Source organism: Macaca thibetana, chromosome 9, assembly GCF_024542745.1.
Source record: "Macaca thibetana thibetana isolate TM-01 chromosome 9, ASM2454274v1, whole genome shotgun sequence".
NCBI lineage: Eukaryota > Metazoa > Chordata > Mammalia > Primates > Cercopithecidae > Macaca > Macaca thibetana.
The window spans coordinates 91,334,604-91,346,683 of NC_065586.1; the positions used below are offsets into that span (position 1 = coordinate 91,334,604).

Consider the following 12,080-nt stretch of genomic DNA (forward strand, 5'->3'; position numbering starts at 1 on the left):
GGCCTGGTCACTCATTTTGTGGGATGGAGGAGATCAGAACCATGGTTGGTTAGCTCCACATAGCATTTCCCAGCATCTAAGGACAGGGAGCTCTCCCTCTGATCACCAGATGCATGACCGTCCATCTGCAGGACAATGGGGTGGCCACTGTCCATTGTACTTTTAGCTGCCAATGAGAACTCATGGACTATTTAAATCCATAATTAGATAAAAAGCCAGCTGTTTCCTTATGGAACCCAGTCTTTGGTAGCATTTCCCAAATCGTGTTTCAGGTTCTTTTCTTGAAAGACTTCTGGAGCTATTAACATGCCATCAACAAAGTATTTCTTCAAAGTGGGTGGGAGGTATAGATATAGCATGCACTGTTTCCCAACTCATTCTACAACAGAACTCCCTTTTTGAGAAAAATCTTATAGGGCTAGCACTCTGAGGAACACACTTAGAGAAACGCTAGTCTCCGGTGGGTTCATGTAAGCCTTTAATCTCTTGGGATGTTGTAGCAAAATGGGTAAAGTTATCTCCCTAGAGACTGGTCTAGATCCTTCCACAGAAAAGATGGGTCAGATCAAGCCACCACTTAAGCAAATAGAGCCCCTACATAGGAGGAGGCAGGGTGGGACAGGGTATAAGAGCCCAACCTCTGCCTAGGTTTGAATTCCAACTCTCTCACACCAGCTTGAGCAGGTTCCTTAACCTTATAGTCCCTTGGCCTTTTCATTTGAACAGTGGGGATCATCACAGCACCCACTCCATAATGAGTTAACATATGCAAAGTACTCTGAATAGTGTTTGGCACATAGCAAACTCTATGAACTACTGTTTTGTTCTTTTTTTTTTTAACAACAATTTTGGTAATTGTTATTTCTCCAACTCTTCTCTACAAACAAACTGTTGTGTTTCAAAGAGACAGCTAAAAAGATAAATAAATATAACTGGTAGCACTTACTTTAGTGTCTGAGCTTTAAAGTCAAATTTGGCTCTGGCAGGTCTCATCTGAACATAAGAAACAATGACAAGTTAAAATCAGGATTCAGGTACAACAAGGACACATTTTCACAAATTTCTAGAAAGCAAAGCAGAGAAATTCACTCTAGCCAGTTTGTTCTAGTGTAGAAATCTGGGCAAAATTGCATTTGTCTGACCTTAGTAGAATACTAGATAAATGTTTAGTTAACTATGTATGTCATGCATGAGAATCCCCTAAAAACAACCAGATCTGGGGAAGAGATGGTTAGAAAGGTCCCAAAGCTGAGGTACCAGTTCCTCAAAACATGCAGACCATGGCTATTAAAAAAACAAACAAACAAAAGACAAAGTCAGCCAGAAGTCCTAAGATGTTCCTTATCTACTGCCTTATTCCTTAGGGACATTTATTTGCTTAAATTATGATATGCAAGTAGATGAAACGCCGACTCACTTCTCACATCATCTCCAACTCCATATATTTCTTACGGTCTGTGACCTCATCCAAAAAGCCAGATAAAGTGGTCCCTGAGCTCAAATGACTCCTGCCAAGACTTCCAATCCTGTTGGGTAGTCCTCTCTTCCCAGATGCCCAGGTCCGAGTCAGCCTCCGCCCCTTCTCCACTTCCTGATCAAGTGTGTCATTAAGTCAGGAGGGACCTCCCAGTTTCCATTGACACAAAGCTTCCTTTGATTTCACATTCTCTTCACTCTAATCTGTCACCCGGGAGCACAAATAACATTCCTAACATTCTTCCTCACATCTCTTCCTTGCTTTGAAGTTGGCTGCTGCTCTCAACTTTCCCTCAGTTCAAATCTCAATTCCTGCCATAGGTGAAGGCCTCTGGGTAGTTTCTCCCTACTCTTAACCGAATTGCCTTTATCTCTACTACACTGTTCCTGTTCCAGTCAAATCTATTTGCTACACCTCAACTGAACCCCCTCCTATCCCCTCCTCTCTCTGAAATTTCTTTTTTCTTTTCTTTTTTTTCTTTTTTTTGAGACAGGGTCTTGCTCTGTCTCCCAGGCTGGAGTACAGTGGCACGGTCTCAGCAACCTCTGCCTCCCAGGTTCAAGCAATTCTTCTGCCTCAGCCTCCTGAGCAGCTGGGACTACAAGCATGTGCCACCATGTCTGGCTAACTTTTGTATTTCTCAGTAGAGACTGGGTTTTACCATGTTGGCCAGGGAGGTCTCTAACTCCTGGCCTCAAGTGATCCGCCCACTTTGGCCTCCCAAAGTACTGGGATTACAGGCGTGAGCCACTACGCCTGGCTGTGGAATTTCTTTCTTTTTTTTGAGACAGCATCTTGCCGTGTTGCCCAGGCTGGAGTGCAGTGGCACAATCATGGCTCACTGCAGTCTTGACTCCCCAGGCTCAGATGATCCTACCACCTCAGCCTCCTGAGTAGCCTGGACTACAGGCACGCACCACCAAGCCTGGGTAATTTTTGTACAGATAGGGTCCACGATGTTGCCCAAGCTGGTCTCAGATTCCTGGGTTCAAGCAGTTCTCCTGCCTTGGCCTCCCAAAGTGCTGGGATTACAGGTGTGAGCCACTGTGCCTAGCCTTCCGCAGGTATTTTTAAAGTTTGCATTTTCACATTGATGTTTCCATCTATCTGCCTATCTATACCATACATACTGGGGCCACGCGAATGATCACCTTATAATCAAGTTAAAGCCACACAATTTCAATACCTGTGTTTGTGTCTGTAACCAAAGGGCATAATTTCACAGTTGCAGGTGAACAAGAAAAGAACGGATGTGGGGTTAATGATAAATGACAAGTTTACAAGAGAAAACTAAATGACCAAAATTATAAGGATACGAATTTTACAGTGATTCCAATAGAAAAACACAAGGAAGTAGGTTACCTCATGTCACCCAGCTGTAGAGCTGTGTGAACTTTAAAAAATTTATACCAAAGCAGCACCACATTCACACTCTGGTAACTGAGTTCTGTCAAAACAGTATCTCCTATCAATTAAATCAAATATAATTATATAGATTTGTAGTTTATGATTAATTTGTAAGTGGACTTAGGTTAATAATGGGGGGTGGTGAGATTTTTTTCACTGAAGGCCTGTTAAAATTCACTGATTCTATTAAACTCTTGAGACGTGTATGTGAGTCACTGGTAGTTATACAAAGCAGCATCCTCTCCCTCTTTATTTCCCTGTAGCTCCAAGACTGAATCCATCTTTCCCTCCTCTGGCTTTCACAGTATTGTATTACTTACTATAGGACAGAGATAACTGTGTAAGAGGGAGACTCTGCCACTATCAGCTCCCCAAGGGCACACAGACAGAGTTCTTTCTGCCTCCCATAGGGTCTTACACAGAACCAGTGGTCACCCCAGTCCTACTGAATGGGACTGAAGTGCCTTGACACAGTGTGGTGCACCTGGGATGTGTTGGTCTCTACTTTTTCAAGTCCATCAGTCAACTTCTAGGGCAGTAATTCTCAAAATGTGGTCTCTAAACTGGTATCACCAATATCACCTGGGAAACTGTTAAAAATGTAAATTTTCAGGCCCCACCGCAGAATCAGAAACTTTGCAGATAGGATCCAGGGTTTGTATTTTACCAAGCCCTCCGGGGGATGCTAACGCACTTGTCAGAGTTTGCTCTAGAAGGGAGGCAGGCTCACTGAGCAGAGTTTGCCTGCCTCTGTCCACGGTTATTCCACCCATGGTGCATTTCTGTTTGCATGTATCAAGTACATGTGTAAGTGTGCAGCCCTAGCGCCTTTACCTGTTCCCATCTTCTTCTACCTACAAGCAGGCAGGACTATCGGTGAGGACAAACCATGCTCAGAGCCTTCTGAGAAGGGCCATTTTGAGGAGGAGCTGGAACGTTGAGGACTCAAGGGCTATCTTTCCCTTGCAATTAACACTTGCTAACTTTTGCTTCTTCCTTGATAGATTTTCTTTTTCTCCATCACTTTAGAGTCTCCTTCTCTTCCCCAGCTTTCCTTTTTCTTTTAATTTGAGACAGGCTCAAATTTCTTTTAATTTGAGACAGGATCTTACTCTGCCACCCAGGTTGGAGGGATGTGTTCATAGCTCATTGCAGTCTTGAACTTTTGGGGTCAAGTGATCCTCCCACCTCAGCCTCCCAAGTGGCTATGACTACAGGCATGCACCACCAAGCCTGGCTAATTTTTCTATATATTTTATATATACATAACATATAATATTATATATATTATAATATGTATATTATATATATACACACATATTTTTAACTGTAAAGATGAGGTCTCCCTATGATGTGTAGGCTAGTTTCGAACTCCTGGCCGTGAGTGATCACCCTGGCTCAGCTTCTTATAGTGCTGGGACTATAGACTTGAGCCACTAAACCCAGCCAGCCTTCTTTCTTTTAATTTGGTTCCCTCTTTTCACTATCTCTTCTTCCCAGACACTTTTTTTTTTTTTTTTTTTGAGACAGGGTCTTGCTCCGTTGCTCAGGCTGGAGTGCAGTGGCATGACCGTGACTCACTGCCTTGACCTCCCAGGCTCAAGCAACCCTCTTGCCTCAGCCTCCCCAGTAGTTTGGACTACAGATACGTGCCATCACATCTGGCTATCTACCAATCTATCTACCTACTTAATTAATTAGAGATGGAGGTCTCACTATGTTGCCCAAGCTGGTCTCGAACTCCTGGGCTCAAGCAATTCTCCCACCCTGACTTCCCAAAGTACTGGGATTACAGGTGTAAGCCACTATGCCCAGTCATATTTCTAAAAAAAAAAAAAAAAAAAAAAAAAAAAAAAAAAAGATGACTAGGCAATGATGCTTCTAGAGAGAAAAATAAAAATTAAAAAATAAATAAATAAACATAAATATTAAGCTACTGTATTGAAAGGATATAAAACAGTACATACTTTGGGTGTTATTCCCCCATTTCCCTAGCTCCCACCCCAAATCCCAGATACGCCCATTTTCCCTAAAAGAGATCATCTTCAGTGGGGCTACTTAAGGGTTACACAGCAAAGCATAAACTCTTACGCAAGATCCAGCATTTGGCTAGCATGAGAATTTCAACATGTTGACCTTAGTGTAGGAGGCCAAGATCTGGATAAAAATCACTTCAAAGTTTGTTCTTCTCTTTCCTTTTATAATATTAAGCTTTCATAACCTAGGCTTGGAAATGTCAAAACTAAAAGAACAAATGAAACATCCCTTGGAGAACTCTCTTACTCTCTGTGGGTTTATCCTAACTGCGAAAGTCTTTGGGCTTCCAAATTCTTCAGTGAGGCGCACTACTGCAGCACTACTGAACACTTCACACAGTTCATCCACCTACACGTGAGCAGCAGCATTGTTCTCTATTTCAAAATTAATGGCACTAAATTTGGAGGCCTTCGTAAATGGTACAAAGTATTGTTAAGCTAACTTTTGTAAAGTTTCATTAACCATCTCTTCAAAGAAGAATTGTGTAACTGTCCACACCATAGCTACCAATGCATATGGACTCAGGTATCAGGTTTCTAAGCAGAACGCACAGGCAACACAGTAGCATGATAAAATGCAGGATGTGGAGGGCTGGACTCACGAAGGCAGCCAATGCTCTAAGGCATGCAACAGGGGCATGTGCCAGCAGACCCCGGTCCCCCAGCCAGGCATGCTTGAACATACAGAGCACAGGACATAATGAGGTCATGTCTATTTACCAGCCACAAGAAGCCAAAGCAAGCCTAAGGGAGGCCAGGATGACAAATGCTGTTTGGAGAACTAAATTGGCCTACAGAGGGCAATGCTGAGGGGAGGCAAATAGGCAAATATTGCTTTGGGTCAAGCAGCAGATTGAGGTGACCAAAACAGACCTCTGACCCAGATTTCCTTTTGGCGGTATCGTCTATATTGAGGAGGTCCCCAAAGCGCTCATTAGTGATAAACTGATGGTGCGTCGGAATGACGCCTGTGTGGCGTCGAGCTGCAATATCAGCCTCTTCTTGCTCGCGCTTAAGTCGTCTCTGGTCCGCTAAAAGTTTCTGCCATAAAATTGCATAAAATGGGCAGTGAATCATCTGTTCCAGCGTATTAGAAAACTGCCAACAAAAGTAATTAGGGAAGGAGGTGCTGGGTGAATGGGGCAGAGGCTTTAAGGGTCAGCTGTCACAAGGGCCTTAGAGCCACAGCTACTACACTCCCATCGTAACCACCCTCCGAGCACTATAGAAAGGAGGCGGCACTTCACTGGGAAAGCCGGGATAGGGGAAGGATGATTCCACATGATTACACTGTCCAGCAAACTACCTACCCCCAGCGCAGTCCAAAGCCTCCTGCTCCTGGCAGCAAAAGGCCAGGTGAGCCAGGGGCATTCCCATCCAGGGCATCTCCAACCATGCTGGGCTGGCAGCGGGAGGCTGGAAGTGCCATCTCTACCGTGTTTTTAGGCAAGGATATATTCCCACAGCATATTCCCCTGGCAGGACCAGGGCTGGCCAATTCCTGCTGCCCATCTCAGGCCTATTAAACCTGCTACAGGCTTTTGCTAGTGAAGTCTATGGCACCAGGTCGTTTTTGTGATTCCTGTATCTATTACTCTAATATGCTCTTGACAGAGTGGAGCAGCCCATTTTAGAAAAGATGAAGCCCCTTCTAGACAGCCAAGTCTTCCCCTAGGCACAATTTTTAGAAGGCCTTAGGATATACACCACAGGCTAATTATGTGGCTGACAGAGAGCATCAGTTGCTTTCTTACTGAATGATTTCTTCACTGGGTGAAATGAAGCTGAGTTAAAGGGAATGACAAAGAATATAAATATAAAAAAAAAAAAACCCTAAGAATAATGGTACCTGAGATTAGAAGAAATATTCTCTCTTAGAGTAAGGAAAAAGTCATCTATTTCTATTTTTAAAGGCTTCTCTGAAAAATCAAACAATGTTGCTTTTTACCAAATGCCCTCAATGCCTATTAAAATGACCCCATGGAACAGAATTTTAAATGTGTTTTCTGATACTAGACAATCTTAATTTCCTGGGATTAACTTTCCTTATAGGAAAGCATGAATTAGAACTGATTCTTAGCATTGGAAAACAGTAGGCTTCTTCCAGCAGGCAATTAAATGCCTTATGTGACAAGCAACCCCAAAGGAGGGTGGGCCGATTCTCCAGAGACTACAAATAACAAAGTGACAACTCATCAAATGGCTGTGGGATTTCCAGTACTCAAGTAAGTTGTAAAGATAAATGAGAAAAGACATGAGAAAGTCCTCTGAGAAGCCCAGTGCTATAGAAAGAGTGCTGGTCTAGGCATCTGGAGCCCTGGTTTCTAGCTCTGCTATTGGTATAGGTTAACTTACTATGCAGCCCTGGGCAAGCTACTACCTTGCTGTGGTCCTTTCCTGGACTAAACCAGGGGCTTGGCTACATGACCACTAATGTTCCTGCCAAGTCTGATATGTTCTCATTTTCTGAAAATCCATGTTAATGATAAAGCATTTGCAATGGGGAGGGCCTGACTAACATCCCACGAGCTGGGAAGTGTGAGCTGCTTCTGTAGCCATGGGAATGGAGTGATGCTTGAGACTGCCACAGTTCTTACTCACGGCCCCTTGTGTTCTGGCTGGAGTTAAACATAATCAGTGGAAGTGGACATCAAATGGGGCAAAGCTCCCAATCCAGTACTTTAATCTGACCTTAGTAAGTCCCTCAGCACTGTAGTTTAACCAGATAAGCCAAAAACCATGGATAAAGACACAAAACTTTTAAGGATCTATGAGCCAGTGTTATTCAGGAGACAACTGCTCGCCTTCTTATGTAACTTCTAATATATCCATTGCTAAGCCACTAGATAAACTACACCTCCCATGTGGTAGGCAAGAATTGTCCCATAGAACCTTCTAGGTCAGAGACTAGGGCTTATATTACTAACATGGAATTTCATCTTCCTTCACCATAGCAGCCCCGGCCTACATACATGGGAATCTTGTATCTTGTGGCAGGAAATATTTAACAAAGAGCTATAGAAATGAATCTGCTCTATGGCCTGATGGATACTCATCATTAGTGAGTTATTACAATAATAACTGTACATCAGATGCTTTATCTTGTTTCTTTCCATGGACAGGTGCAAGTTTCTTATTGAATACTGTTCAATTGTGCCCGGAGATGGGGAGAGGTACAGCGGTTTAACTTTCTTTCTTTCTTTTTTTTTTTTGTTGAGACAGAGTCTCGCACTGTCGCCTGGGCTGGTGCCCAGTGGTGCGATCTCAGCTCACTGCAACCTGTGCCTCCCGGATTCAAGCGATTCTCCTGCCTCAGCCTCCTGAGTAGCTAGGATTACAGGCGCCCGCCACCACACCCGGCTAATTTTTTTGTATTTTTTTAGTGGAGATGGGGTTTCACCGTTTTAGCCAGGATGGTCTCAAACTCCTGCCCAAGTGATCCACCTGCCTTGGCCTCCCAAAGTGCTGGGATTACAGGCATGAGCCACCGCGCCTGGCCATGGTGCTTTTATTTTTGTCTTTTGTTTCGCCATCTGGTGGCAATAATTATCATCATCCCACTGGTCCCCAAGTCAGCCTTATCCTAAATCCTTCAGGAAACCCCACCTAAACTCTGGAACTACTCAACAAGGCATAACAACAGAGAAAAAGGGCTTCAGACTTGAACGTGAATGGGACAGAGTTGTGTACACATGCACTCCCTCCCCGACTCCTACCAGGTCAATGTGATTTTTCCATCTCTTAATTCATTTCAGGAATATGGGCTCGGGAGCTTGTTTAATCTCTAGGACTCTTTTTCTTGGGGATGTGAGGCCCAGAAAGCATGTATCATCACAATGCTTTATCCCAGCAGAAGCTTGTGATTTTGCCCATTTGACTGATACAAAGAATCACCTCTTCCCAAATCCCCGAGAAAAGGGGCTCTTTCCCAGGCCCTGCCAGTCACCCCATGGCAGGACAGGCATTTCAGTAGCTACCAGAAAATATCCACATTTTGAAGTTCTCGGCTGGGGTTTTCCAGCATTTCTTGGTGTATCTGCCTTCTTCTGAATTGAAGACAACAGAGTTATAGGCAACTTCCTCAAATTGTTTTATAAAATGTATCAAGGTCATTACTATTTTTCATTTTCCTTTCTCCTATTGCACCCTTCTCAATTTGAACAATGCTTTGTGCCAACAGAGGGGTGGGCAGTATTGGAGAAATATGCAGGCGGATTTCCTTAGGGATTATCAAGCGTGGGGTTGAGGGGGGATGAAAGAGCGAACTCTGGTTTCCAGCTTACAGGGCATTAAGTACAGCAGTGGACAATCTCTTTCTGTATCTCCCATGCAGCAGTGCTGGCTGGACTTGGCATTTATAACCTAGTGCCTGTGGGGAAATCAGTCCTACTTTTTGGAAAAGTCGACCAAAAAAATAATAATAATAATAAGTTGACAAAAATTGAGGCTTTCACAAGTGATTTTTTTTATATGACATTGAGCCTATGTCATATAAAAAAAATCACTTGTGAAAGCCTCAATTTTTGTCTCCAATTGCTAGACCATGTCACCTCTCTGACAGATGTCTAGAATCTTTATTTTCTTCATACATTTTTCCAAGCAAAAGCTAAGAGATTTAAAAGATGGGATTTACCTCTTTATCATCATGACGTCTTCGAATAAATTCTTCTGTGGATTCCAAGTAATCAGCTGGTATAAAATGTCTTGGCGATTCTGAATCTTTAAAACAATAAAGTAGAGTTAAAACAGGCAAAGATTTCGCTGGAAACCAGCTTGGGAAAATAGTTCACCTTTCATCTATTATAAATATCAAAATTTTAAAGTCATTCTTGATCAATGATCAATGGTTGAATTCTGGAGGAAAAAAAAAATTCCACCCCTGCCCCATTTTTTGGATTTATTTGTCAACTACTTTAATGCAAAGAAAACTACTCAGAAGGCAAAAGGTGAGCAAAATGAGAGAACTTTCTTTGTAAAGTTTCCCTAACAAAGAGGCGTGCAGGACCTTATAGGGACAAGGCACACACTCACACACATATAGGGCCATTGAGAGAGGCTGCCTCTCAAAAAACCACGGGATATGTTGGGGATTGGTACAAACAGCAAGGGGTTCAAGAGTTCAAATGAACACATTTCTCAGTTGAGCTAAACGGCCAATTTTTCTTTCGAAACACAGTTTGGTGGTTAGTCTAAATGACATGGGGGCTTTGTTTTTAAAGAAGTGCAGCCACTATGAGCCATGATTAATTGCCAAGCAAAACAAACAGAAAACAAAGGACAGACCAGAAAATGAGCACCAAGGGCACAGAGGAGGAAGGGATAATGCAAGCAAAGTGGAGGGACGGGCAGGTGAGACTAGGCAAACACACAAAATGCCACCTCCGCGGGATGGTGCCAGTTCACTTTGTGGGTTGTTGTTCCTGTCCAGGCTGTGGTCTGAGTATGGCACGGAGTTTCCATTATTAATGGCCCTTGGGTAGTCCTCCAGGGCCGTGGGTCTCTCCTGAGAGGGCTCTGAGCTGCGGCTAAGCCTGGCCATGGTGTGTCGGGAAGACAGGCGTGTGGGAACCACGGGCTTCCCCCCAGAAGGGGGCCGGTCCTGATGGGGCTGACTGGGGAGGTCTGGCTTCTGGCCTACCAGGAGGCCTGAGGAGTCACCAGGAGAAGGTTGTCTGGGGTGGTGGTGGAGGGGCTTTTTCAGCCGGAAAGGAAGGGGGCTCATTAGGTAGATGTTCCTGAGGAGGGTGCTCTTGTCCCCTCTGGAATCCAGGCGCCACTCGGGCTGTCTAGAGGTCTGCTGCTGCTCATGCTTCCGGATGGTGGTGAAGCGAGTGTATGAGGCCGGGCAGGTGCCCTTGCACTTGTTGAGGCGATGTTTGGGGAAATCTCCGTGAACGCTGCTGCTACTGCCTTCTCTGCTGTCAGTGGAGATATTTGAACAGCGGTCCAGGTCATCAGAGCAGGTGGAGAGGGGCTCAGAAGGCACAAGGCCCCTGAAGCTCAAGGCATGGTGCGCCATATTGCTACATGTTGGGGAGGCATAGACCCCACTGGAGTTCATCCCATCCACCTCCTTGGGACGGAGCTTGGTTGACTCAAGGAGGGACTCGGCCGAGCGGGCTGAGGTCAGGTTGCCCCGGGACAGCACAGGTGTGGGAGACTTGCTCAGCCTGCCGGACAGGTCCAGGGATGGCATGGAACGGGACCGCTGAATCAGCTGCTCAAAAGCGGTGATGCGGGAAGAGACGGTGTGCTTGGGGATGTGTTCCGAGCCCTCCTGGCTGGGGCCCAGCTCACCCCTGGACAATGCCAGGCTACTCTTTTCAAAGTGGGAGGCAAGATCCCGCACACTCGAGGAGGAGGAGATGGAGCCCAGGAAGAGGCCAGCTCGGTTGATCTGGTGCATGTCCCGATAAAGCATCGTGAACTGCATCCCAGCCTTTCTTGAGAGAGGGCAGGGCCTCCTGCCACTGGTGCTGTACTCCTGGAGGCTCATGGTACTGCTCGACTTGCTGTCATAATCCCGTCGGGAGCGCATGAGCAGGTTCTCAATGCTCCCTCCCACTTGGAGCGGGAGGCCTCTTTTGGAATCATTCAAAGAACCGGAAACACAAAGGTTCTCACAGCTTTGAGCCTTCTCTGAGGGCAAGAGGATACTCTTTTGTTCCTGCAAAAGAGTGCTGGGAGCCGAGAGCCTGGGTTTGAATTTGGAAGGAAGGATTTCCGAAATGCAGGCTTTCGCAGCTGACAGGGGCTTCTTGTGCTTACACACAGGGCCTAACGCATTGCTAGTGTTAAACGTTCGGCTATGGACTGAAGATGAAGAAATCATGTGAGCATTCCCACCTTTACGATCCACTGGTAAGCATGCAGAATAAAATAAATAGACCCATTAGGTTAAAGCTGAAAGCTGCTAAAAAGAAAAAGGAAAGGTAACATGCTCATTTGTCATAAGGGCTTTTAAAAAATTTCCAGTCGATGTCCGGAAGCAAAATAATCTGTGCTGCAAAGCAGGTGCAAGGATGCAACAACAAAAAATGCCTACCCTGCTAGAGTTAGGAATGGCTAAAGCTCAGCTAATTTCTAAGAAAAGGTAATTAGAATGAGAGAGAGAAAGAGAGAGAGAGAAATCTTCAAGGAGAGCAAGGTTGGGGGTGTCA

At 44.8% G+C, this 12,080-nt stretch overlaps 1 protein-coding gene across 50 annotated transcripts in view; it reads right to left on the minus strand.

The window, feature by feature from the left end:
• Positions 1-12,080, minus strand: part of SORBS1 (sorbin and SH3 domain containing 1) — a 252,695-nt gene that overhangs the window by 34,712 nt on the left and 205,903 nt on the right. For 45 of the 50 annotated variants that reach the window (XM_050802749.1, XM_050802724.1, XM_050802716.1 and 42 more), the window contains 3 exons: positions 9,554-9,639; positions 5,794-5,961; positions 947-993 (listed from right to left, as the gene is read on the minus strand). In XM_050802749.1, the coding sequence (XP_050658706.1) occupies positions 947-993; positions 5,794-5,961; positions 9,554-9,639 (301 nt within the window). Of the gene's footprint in view, positions 1-946; positions 994-5,793; positions 5,962-9,553; positions 9,640-10,299; positions 11,779-12,080 lie in introns of all 50 variants that reach the window. The other 5 variants (XM_050802732.1, XM_050802744.1, XM_050802765.1 and 2 more) reach the window with 2 other exon arrangements.